Below are 12,221 nucleotides of genomic sequence, written 5' to 3' on the forward strand. Positions count from 1 at the left end.
CATTCAGTGAATTTTCAATGAACTGAAAATGGATATCCCTACATACTGCTTTGACAATATGTGTTTGGTCCTTCCTGCCACCATGTTTTTATTTCAGTGGAGCGCAGGAGAAATTCTATAAAATTGGGATGAAACAATTATAAAGCTAATTTTGAACAGACAAGAAAAACAATGATCTGTGCAAATGGAAACTAAGGCATCAATAAAAGGGCAGTGTACTTATGAATTTAAAGGATGTTCCAATGATCAATTCCTACAATGTAATAGGGTGATCATTATGGGACCTCTAAACTGTAGAGACGATTGAGGGTCATAGCTTTGATTTTAATAATATTGAGGTCCAACATGAAGACCTGAATGTTGTTTCAAAGCCTTGACCACATTGCCAGGAACAAAACTGGTGGGTAAACATTGATTCCATTAATTATTTATTCATTGGTTGGCCTAAAATTAAAGGCATTTAAAATGCATTAGGCCTAACAATTATTACAAAGATGTCTTATAGCGAACAAAGAACAAAAGAGTGCTGCATATTTGTTCTGATTTTATACGTTTGGGTTCTTAGACCTAAAATGTGCTGATTACTTACTAACTATAAAATATCAAACATGTTAGAATGCCCAAATGTCTTTTATCTTTAGTCATTCATCTTTCTCCCTCCCTTTCCAATGAACGAGAGAGATGAGGTCCTATTCAAACATTCTCAAAATTCTATTTGTCATAGTATCGCTTTGTGATAGTAAGTGTTTAATCAACATGGCTTGTGAGGTATACAGTGTATCAACTGTCCTTGCAGTGCTGTGATGAGTGGAGTAATTAGCTAATTGAATGCAGTATATATTGTTTCTAGCGTAGTTCAGCGCAATACAGCCTGTGCTGACTCACACTTTAGCTTCCTCTAGAAGTTACATAATGTTGAAAAGGAACGTTAAATTAAGGGGCTTTCCAAAATCAAATGGCTGCAAAATACTGTTTGCCTTTTGTAACGGCATGCAGGGGTAAATACACTGGTAAATGATTCATAAAACAAATAGAGCAAAAGTATACATGTTAGTCTAAGGACTGAGGCAACAGCTAAATCTAAAAATTACACTAAAACATGCAATTTTATATATAATGAAGATACTAAACATCAACGTAGTTATGTTATACTGTGAAGATTAATTTCAAATTTAAAAAGAGGGTAAACTTTACTTAATGAGATCAAATATGCAGAGCAACGATATCAAAGTAAATGTTCATATTGTGTATAAATCTGTTTGCTCAGGAAAGGGCTGCCTACCAATGCTGCTGTTAGTTTTCATCATTTAATCCTCTCGCCAGACAAAGCATATTTTAGTCATGTTGCAGATGACACCACCGGCCCACATCTGAGTAAACAGCAAACACGGGGATGGGAGCAAGTGCTGCATGACAGCTGCACAAAATCTACCGGCAACAGGCCTCATCAAACACCAAACACCAGCATCATGTAGTGACTGTGGTCACAAAACTACAATTATACAAAGACAGATGCACAAGCTGTTATCCTCAACCAGACGCATAGATTTGCTCTGAAGACACACGCACACACAGCACTGTGTGAGTAAATACCACTCCGCTGGATTAGTAAACAGCCAGGTGTATACTCTGCAGACAGGCCTGACACACGGCAAACAGGGATGAAACAGCTCTGTATAACCAGTCTCCACACTGTTGTCATATTCAGGAGCTGTGGCCCTGCTGATACATACAGGATCACTGTGTTCACAACCAGCTATGCTCCTTCTTGTAACAGTCATCCATTATAACACCTCCAACTCACTGGCAGCAGCCATACAGCTCAGCTGGTTCCACATTATGTTCATGCTCTGAGCAGACCTAAAGTTGCATGAATGTGATTCATGTGGTGCCATAAAAAATGCCTCTGATCCAAGCAAGGCTATTTTGCTAACCTGAATCTTTTGTTTTATTTCATTTGCCCGTGTTGTTAATGATTGATAAAAATGAAATCTACTTTTGCTGGAGTTGGGAGGCTTGAACCTTTTTCGTCTTCTAAAGGGGGGCGTGAAAGTAAAAGTTGCCACTGCCGTATCCTAATATAACATAAATGAAAATGTTGTTGTATGTAATTAATTTTGTGTCTTTAGTGGACCACGCTGCTGTTTTGTTGGCTATGTATTGTACTTAAGTTTATTGCAACTGTGTGTGTCATTTTGCCAAGTCAAACAATGTTAGTATATCTATCTTACCTAAGTATATCTTACCTCTTACCTAAGATATTATTAACATCAATGGTACGGACATGTAGACATCCAGAGGGTAAAATCAATGAGATAATTTGCATAGATTTGGTTAATCAGTGAAATCAATGATGTCTATTCCTTGCATTGCAAAAATAATATGGTTCACTTACTGAAAATCTGAAGTGATAGGAATTTGTTCTGCTAGATTTTGATTACATTCATTTGATGACTTACAATTAATTAATTCATGTTTACCATAACACTTGGCAAGGACCAATGTCCTATTTTATTATTATTAAATATTATTATTATTATTATGCTTTTATTAAAAATGATGATGTGTCCTTCTTCTACCCGCGTCCAGCAAACCTACATACTAATGTTATACCGTGTAAATCTCTAAAAAGATTTGCAGTCGGTGTGTAGTGTAGAATAAGATGCATAGATTTTGGTAGGTTCCTTTGGGTGATATCTTTGTAGTAGCTCTGCAACAATTAATCAATTAATTGTATTCTTGATCAATAAAAAATTAATATGCAAAAATTTGGTAAATCAACTAACTGCTGAGTTGCTGTTTTTTCTATGTTATGACTTCAACTTGGACTCTCAGAATTTTCTAACCTTAAAGCTACGTGATTAATTCATTAAAAGATTAACGAGAGATTATAAATTGCAGTTTGGCATATATATGTTATTGCATAGCTTCTTTAAATATTTTCTTGTGCTGTACGAAGGTCAATTAAGCTTGGCTTTGCCCATTTTTGTCCAATGCTATTAACATGGATGTATGCATTGGTGTATAAATGATGATGCTTCTTCTGTCATTTTACATCAATGATAGTAGTCAAAGCAATGATTTTGAAACATGAGGCCTGCGAAACAGATAGCGGTTTGGTGTTTGTCAGGAAGGGAATAGTGTACTGTGTTGTATGTTTTAAGGAGGTGGCACAGGAACATGTGACACCTGTATTAACAGAAGAAGGAAACTAAAGAATGAGTATCTACCTGAAATACAGCCTCATGGCTGCTTCAGGCTGCTGTTTGTGTTTTTAAACCCTCAGTGAGGGTCATCAGGGAAAGAGGTTTAACAGAGGACTGCAGTAATGATCCTTCTATAGCTCTTACCTCTGTCTTCTTTCTTTAATGTGGAAAATCAATCACCACTACTAATCTCTCTCTCTGTCCCTCTCCTCTTTGGCTTATTCCAGTCATGCCCTTGTAATTTTCCCTGTGAAGCAATGTTTCATATGGTTTAATATAACCTCACACATTTGATCAAACACATTTGCACAACACAGCTGCCTGCATTCATTTCACTTGCAAGACTCAAAAAAAGATGTCTAAAAGTGTGATCATGTACTTTGTGTTCATCGTGAAAAAAGTTTTTCTACAGTGATTATAACACCCATACTGGATAATTATGAATTATGAATCACGTAATTATGAGGAAAAACGTTCACAATTACAGTGTAAGAAAAAAAGTATGTGATTATAACAGTTTGAGAAGACAGAAACATGATGATAATTCCTGATTTAATTTTGATCTTAACTGCTTGGTTTGACGCACGTAGAGGTATTGATGTTACTGAGTAATGTAAATGACATTATGACTAATATGTCAAGACTGCACACAGGCATCTTTAGTCAGTGGAATTGTTCAAGCACAAACACACAAAGAGCACTTGGACCCCACCTATCTTATTATGAAATCAACAGCAGCATTTGTTGCTGAAACTATTAGCAAATGAATCAACTGGTAGATTAACAGAGAGTTAAAAAAAGTTATTAGTTAGTTATTTAGTTATTAAAACTATTTTGACAACTGATTGATCATTTAAGTGATTTGGACAGTTGGTCTGACAAAACAAGCTTCTTTAATACATAACCTTGGACTATGTGATGGGGATATTTTCCCCATGTTTTGACATTTTGTAGACAAAAATGATTAATTGTGAAAATTATCCGCAGATTAATTGCAAATGAAAATAATGCAGCCCTAGTTTGATTGTTGGTAATGTAAGTGAAAATTGTATAATCATAATAAAAGTGATAATACATGTAATGTAAGTCCTTACATTGTTGCTTTAAGGTTGGGTCATAAATTCAACTCATTAAAGAAAGACTCAATGTGTGCTGTAAACAAATAATCTGGTGTGTCTTCCAGTTGCATTGCCAACCAGGGCTGCTGACGTCTAATGTCCCGTTCCACTTTTTTCTGATTATGACTTATGTGCAGTGGTTGACCATGTCCTTGAGAAAACAGGGATTTTTTTTGTTGTGCCACCACGATTATAGTTGAGGTCGACCCAGATTAAGATGTGGCTTTGGACGGACGGCAGGATTAGACTCTGTCGTTACGTTAAGTACTGTATTCCGAGAGAGTGAGCAGTTGGAGAAACATCCCTATGTGACATGTTGCTTTCAATCAACACAGATACATCTTTGTCTTTTATGAGTAATAGCACCTTATAGGATGCCACCTTGAAACATAAAATACTGTACATTCACATGCAAGCAGGTAACATTTGCATATCTTTGTGAGTACATGACTGCAGTGTGTACAAATAGCTGGTCACATGACTGGGTTACTTGAATGCAAAAGGCAAATACGAGTCAATTTGATCCTGACTGTGATTGCTGCCTTCAAAGTAGTCAAATCTTTCAGTAAAGACCATGTTAGTTTTCTAGAGAATAGGGTCTTAGTCTTCCCTCCTTGTATGCAGGCAGAGGAGATGTTTAATTTTTGAAGCTGTGATTTGTTACACGCGGCTGCACAGATTGTAGGTGAGGGGGTATTTAGCCTGCTGCTTTTCAGCTGTCACTCCTTTGGAATCCACTTTTATATCTTTACCATTGGTGAACACCTTTATTTTTCAGTACTAGTGTTGCTAAAACATGCTTAAATGTCTGCTGGGAGAGACTAACGCTCTTCAGCATCAGCATTCAAATGCTGATTGACATGCTTTATTGTTAACTCAAAGCCTGACTTTGACGCAGACTGCAAAGCTTCCTTTATAGTCGAAGGATGCCTTTTTTCAGGCATAACACCATTTAAAGATCTTACATAATAATGCAAATGATTTCAATTTCATACATGAACTCTCCATTTACTGCTGTTCTCTTTTGTGCACATGACCGTGTGTCTCATGACACATAATGAGCTCAGTCAGTTTCATCTCAGTTATCATCTACATGTCCATTGCTCACTATAATCTTGCAAAATGACTTCCAATTTTGTCCAAGGAAGATAAATGGGGGGCAATGATATAAGACATAGTCTATACACATTACAATTTTCAAAACCCTAAAGTGCACAAAAATGTTTACCATTGATAAAAATCCTTGCTGCACATACAGCAGTTAATGTATTCTTAATACATTTTTTATGTTACTAATTTTACTCATGTCTCTTCCAATGATGTCAATTTAATCTGCCTCTCCTCCTCAGCTCCTTCTTCTGGCTTACATCCTCCATATCACTGTGTAAAGTCTGGTGCACACTAGGATTTTTAAATCCTGACATGGGTTACCACAGACATAACGACAGCTATAGCCTATGTCTAATATTTGAATTGTTAGAACACACACCTGTCAAGATGCAGAACCACACACTTGCTGTTTACTGAATCATTTCAGAGTGGCAATTCCAGGAACTTGAAATCTCACAGAAACTTGAGTGATCAAATGTGACTGTCGTCGCACTTGTGTGTGCTATGTTTTGCACTGAAAAACTAAAATAAAGACTGTGGACAAAGTTGTAGCTGAGAAGACAGAGTCAGCACCACAACATCCAGTTGGTGACCCTTCCAGTCAGCTTGCTCTCATTTGCTATTGCGGGTTTCTGCTCAGTATTCCATCGCTGTTCCTTTGATATTTGAGATTTGAAATTGGGGATACTCCGATCCAGTCAATATCATTAAGATTATCTTTAGATTATCTGTCTGTAAACCCCTCACACTACAGGATTATTTGGGGAGATAATCTTTTCAGACCATCCTCGAAATTTGAACATTCCCACGATTGTTGGAAGGGGCAACCCAAAATCTGCTCTCCAATTAGGTAAGGGGCTAGCAAAACCTGTCCTATATCGATAAGTTCAAATGCCATAGCTACTGAAATTATTGTCATATAATATATTGTCATCTACTGAACAAACAAATGTATAGAGAGTCATCAGGTCATGAAAGATTAAATAATTATGTTCATGTATGAGTATTGTGCCATACTGTTTTTCTTGCCTATCATTCAGCCCCAGTATGTAAACATCTTGTTCAGCTCTGCCAAAGATCTTTTTAAATGTTTCCCTAAATTGATGCACAATAACACTCCAATGGCCTAATGATAACTTAAACAGTAAGTTTTATTTAATAAATGTATATTTTCTTTATATGCTACTCTTATACCATTTTCTTGGCGAAACACTGTTACTAGTTCTTCTTGCCTTTACCTACAGAAATGGCAAATTGGAGGAGTTGATGCGTATATCCCCATAAACGCTATCCTTATTAGGTATAGACAAGTGTGTTCAAAATACAGACTTGTTTTGCATTCATTACAAGGCAATTATTATGGTTCAAAAGTAAGAACATGACAGGAAACCTAGTCCACCTAAATCCAATTCACAATGGGACACCAAAAATTCTTTGCCAGGCTCAGCACTAAACACCAAACTTCACTGATTTGCATTTCAGTCTATTCACATTCATATCACAAACCCTTCTGCACAATTCACAGCTCCTCTCCCTCAGCCTATCAACGGCATACTGTCTAGTATTAAAAAGCTGAGCCAAGAGGCACTCTATTAAGTTAGACTTCTGGCGGATGAGTTGATTGGGTCAGATTATCTCCGGGGCATCACACTTTCCAATTGAAAAAATCCTAAACCCAGGGGATTATTAAGACCTGAAATACACATTCACTGGGATCTTTAAAAAGCATTTGGGTTTGATTAATCGGATAGAATTTTTTTGCAGGTTGGCTGCTAATGTTTGATTCTGTTTGACTGCATGAAAGCTCCCATTTAAGATAGAAATCTGCATTCAAAGATTTCTGATCTTTTTTAGATTTTTTTCTCAGTTGTGTTCTTTACATAACAAGACCAAAAGTCTACAGCCACACTAATGACTTTGAGAGCTAATGGTTTATGTCAGCGTGCTCTGAGTGACAGTGCTAACATGCTGATGTTTAGCAGGTGTCTACACAATCTTAGTTTAGCATGCTAATATTTACTAATTAGCTCTAAACAAAAAGTCCAGCTGAGGCTGATTAGTTTTGCAGGTCATAAGCTAAACCATTGGACCTTTTTTGGACCAGTCAGAGATCACAAAAGTGATTACAATTCATCCCGACATAAATGTCTGTACTGTATTTGTATTTAATTCAAATCCACAAATGTGAACTTCATAATGGCACTAGAGGAAAAATCAGAGGATCCCCAAAGTCATTAGGATTCATCTGGAAACAGTGAATGTGTGCAAAATGTTGTGCCAATCCATCCGCTATATGTCGAGATGTTTCACTGAGTAAGTGAAAACTTTAAACTGCTGCTAGCGCTACAGAAGTCAGGGATTCACTAAAGTCAGTAGGCTTCATCCTCTGGGGACCACGAATATCTGTACAAAATTGAATGAAAATCCATCAAATAGGTTTTTGATATATTTCAGTCAGGACTAATGTTGTGATCTGATGAAAAATGTCACATAATGTCTATCTAAATTAAAAAATTCCAGGAAACATAAAATTACTCCGGGACAATTGACAATAATGCCATCATTCCATAAATTACACTAATACAATTTGTATCTGTAAATAACCTCACTCATTTACTTACAACATATTTAGGGAGGGGATCAATAGTGTATGTATCAAGACAATTGGGCTTGCATGCAAACACACACCACCAGCTAAAAATGCATATACACTCAACCAACATTTGAACAGCAGCAGCCTCCATGTGAAGACATCTTTTAGACTGAATTAGAAAATATTTCCCTCGTCCCTCAAAGGGAAACTACTGCCGTATTGTGTTACCCTTTCACAAGGTTACAGCAATACAGTTCAAGAAGCAGCAGTGGAGCTTGCATGCTCTGCAGCCTGGCCTGTTTCTCTGCGATAGTCCATCACTGCTGTTTGTGTGCCAGAGCTTCTAACAACGGATTATCATGGAGCTGCTCCACATGTTTTGCCTTTTTTTATTACAGAAATTTGTTACATCATATTTCTGTGACTAATCTATAATAGCCAACATTGTGCTACATATTAGATTCTTTAGCCAACACTGTTAGGAATTTCCTTAACAAATGATAATTTGTGGACATCTGATGAGCCCAACATTCAAGGGAGGTTCATGGAGGAGAGGACATCTTCCGAGGACATATTGGGCCAATGCTGAATATTCTTTCTTCAATCAAGTGTATACACAAGACATATAGTTAAATGATGACTACTGTACACTGCCATGACACCATAAATGCACATAACAGCCAGAAAGTAATAAACTTAACATTCCAGTGCTCTGTGTTGTTAAATGTTTGCGTAATTAATTATCTTCTGTCAGTGTCATTCAAATCAAACCAATTACATGTGTTTAAAAAAGACTATAATGTTGTCACAGGGTATATAATTTTTCTGAAGGGATTGGTTTAAGCCAAAGGATGCAAATTTGGACCAAATCAAAGTCTAGAGGCAGACTGTGGGCAGACAGACACACTTTGATTCACTGGTCTGACAGCAGGCATTGGATTGTCAAGATATTCACTCACCCACAGTAGACGATTGTGGCTGCCTAAGCTACCAGATATGAAAGTGCATCACAAAGCATGCATTAGACAATCTGTACTCTGAAACAAACAAATACATGGAAACACTGTGCTTAATGCCTCCCACATGAACTTGCACATGAGTCAGCATAAAAAAAAAAATCAGACCATATGGCTCAAACTGTGTCCAAAAGGAAGACGAATTGTCTGCAGGTTAAACAAAAACAACTCACATGAGCAATTTCCATAGTGTTGTTTACAGTGTTTCCTCACATGAGTGATACATGATCACCCGTAGATTAACTGAGCTGAACGAATCTTCAGCAGGTACACAGACCACACTGAATGAACCTTCTGCTCTACAAGAAACTGCTACTACAGTCTCATTGTACCATGTGATGAGCAATGTTTTCACAGTATATAAGTAGCCCTGCACAAAACGTGCATTTGCCCCTTCATTTACAAATGATTATTGTTACAGCGTTGGAGTACAAATGGCAGATGGTCTATTTCTGGTGGTACAGATACATGCACAAATCAGGGGCAATAAACTGGGGCTATTGGCCTGACTTAACAATCAATTCAACCTTCCTTTAATACAGCAGGGCCTGTGCACTGTGACTTTGACAGTAAGGACACCATGACCCAAAACTGGCTTCAACATCAATGGAGCAACACAGCAGCAACATTAGACCAGGATGAGGGCCTTATTCCTTACAGTATAGCCTAACTTATATAAATCTCATTAAATCGACCTCCTGTAGAAAATATTGGAAAACATGTGGAAAATGTGTGGACATAGAAAAAAATGTAATGCTATTAATTTACTGTAACCCCTCCAGAGGAGCCAAGCTCGTCTGCAGAGGAGAAAGGCTATTAAGCAATCCTCCTCAAGAGGTCTGTGCCTAAAAGTCACCTTGGGGGGCCAAATTGATGGGATAAGTGATGGCGCAAACGGGTTGGAATTGGGTATCCGCCAGGAAGTCAGCACATAGAGCCACATACAGCTGCATGTCTAGTGGAAAAGCAGGACTTCGGTATGATGTAGGCCACCAAGGACAATGTCTGTTTTAAATTGCCATCTACTATCTCTTGAACGCCCTTTCAGTTAATGGGCTTGCTGGGACTGATCTCACTTGTGAGCGTGTGTATGGAGGAACATGGACTGCACTCTGTCTGCAGCTCTGCAGTGCCATGTGTCCTTTCACTATCTGGAGCTCGAAGCTCTTTTTTGTGCTCCTGTCATGCTCCGAGGATTTCAACATTTTGCGTCAAAAACAAACAAACAGGGGTCTCACTGGGAGTGTGTTGTATCCGTGCGCTATCTGATAGGCCTAGTGGCCAAAACCCCTCTGTGCTCCACCTTATGTAGGTCATCAATGACAACATCTGCGATGTGAAAGGAGGCATTTGGTCAGCATGTGGTTATTAATTATGCCTTTGCACCGAGCACCCCTTACCTTCTGCTGTCGCCTTGCCATATCTGTGGGCTGTTTTGCGTTGAATGGGTAAGCGACGCATCGCATCACAAAAACATACAACTGCAGCTTCTTTTTACGCTCTTCCTCGTCCCTCTGCAGCTTCTCTAGATCCTCTTTCTCCTCGCTGGCGGCTGACGGACTCGGGCTGGTCGGACGGGCACTGCTGCGGCTGCTGCTGGGCGCTAGTCCACCCGAGCTCTCGCTGGTCCTGCTTGGAGAGATACGGGATCCGGCCTGAGGTGCCATCGCCTCTTTGCTTTCCTCCTCCACTATCCCATCAGATTCCTCCTCGCTGGACGACGGATCTAACATCTTGCTCTAGAGGTGATGCGTCCCTACAGATATCCTAACCTACTCAAGGACGGGGTTTTTGGTTATATCCCCCGGTGATGGTTGTGCCGTTGTCTTATCCGTGCCTAGATTTCATGTAGAATATGCCCGAAGTCAAGACAGGGATAGGCCCTGGTTGTACTCGCTCGCTGAGAGATGTCAGCAGTACGAGTGGTGCTGGAGGAGGTTTGGTCTGCCCCACACTGAGCTTTCTCCGCCTGCGCCGAGAACTCGTCGATGCTTACGTATTTTCTGTGTTTTATTGGCCAGTCACTGCTGCGGATGTGAGAGGGGGAGGTGAGAAGGGAGCGGAGGGGAGGGGCAGGGGGAGGGTATAGTGCACGGATGAGGGGAAGGAGAGCTCCTTTTTTTTCGGTGAAAGCGGGCGATGGCCTCTCCCTGCCTGCCAGGCGGGGCGGCAGGCGTGGGGAGCTGGCCGTGGTCCTGAACCGAGAATCAGAGCAGAGTGAAGGATGCGCCTTTACTCGTCCTTTATCTCATCACAACGTTCTGCAGTGGTACACCTAAGATGGCTGCCACGGGACTTCTCTGATATTGTCACTGAAATGGGGAACATTATTCAGTTTATGGGCTGTGCGCGGGATGCAGATTAGGTGGTGTAAAATGTTGAGAACGGCTCCTGAGCTGTGTGTTGCTGAAGGGTGGGGTAGCCATAAACACCCTACTGCTCGCTCTCTGTCTGTTGGCTCCTGGTCGAGAAATTGATTGTTGCAGCATGTGCTGGTATCTCTCTTGTCAGGAAACTGCATAATGCTGCAGTCACACGAGCTTTTCATCTCCTAAATGGATATGTTTTATTCCATCCTAATAGAAATCTGCAACTTACTTGCCAAATACAAATGTCCAACATACAGTGTTGATCTTTAATATGATATACCATTTTAAAGCAAAGCCTGTGACTTGGTTGGACTATGTTATATGGTATATTAAAATATGGATTATATAACAGTGTTGCCCCACGACCCTGTATGCAGGATAAGCGGTTGACGATGGATGGGTGGATGGATGGATAACAGTGTTGTAATAATTTATGATATCAAAGTGTGATTTGCTATCCACCGTGTAATAACGTGCCCACACAACCTTTTATATTCTTCCAGTGCAGCCTGCATATAAAAGAAAGTACCTCAAAACCAAACGCTACAATACTACAAAGTGCAAAACCTCATTTACAGGATATGTGGTTTGCAGTACTCAGTTTGGATATCTGTTTGTGAGGACAACAACTGTCACTCTCAAATCTGAAATCTTCAAAATGTAAAACACAATAAATAACAAGATCTAAAATGAAGCTATAGGTCCTGATGTCTTGATATGGAATTATTCTAAATTTGCTGACTAAAAACATTGAGGTGGCAGATTAAAATGGTAGCCTATAACTCAACATGAAATGCAAGAAAAGACTA

The 12,221-nt window shown here is 39.2% G+C and overlaps 1 protein-coding gene across 13 annotated transcripts in view; it reads right to left on the reverse strand.

The window, feature by feature from the left end:
• cadpsb (Ca2+-dependent activator protein for secretion b) overlaps positions 1–10,776 on the reverse strand; it is a 66,399-nt gene extending 55,623 nt beyond the window's left edge. For all 13 annotated transcript variants that reach the window (XM_046076149.1, XM_046076144.1, XM_046076143.1 and 10 more), the window contains exon 1: positions 10,444–10,776. In XM_046076149.1, coding sequence (XP_045932105.1) covers positions 10,444–10,776 — 333 coding nt within the window. The remainder of the gene's footprint in view (positions 1–10,443) is intronic.
• Between the last annotated feature and the right edge of the window lie 1,445 nt (positions 10,777–12,221).

Source organism: Micropterus dolomieu, linkage group LG18 (assembly GCF_021292245.1).
Source record: "Micropterus dolomieu isolate WLL.071019.BEF.003 ecotype Adirondacks linkage group LG18, ASM2129224v1, whole genome shotgun sequence".
NCBI lineage: Eukaryota > Metazoa > Chordata > Actinopteri > Centrarchiformes > Centrarchidae > Micropterus > Micropterus dolomieu.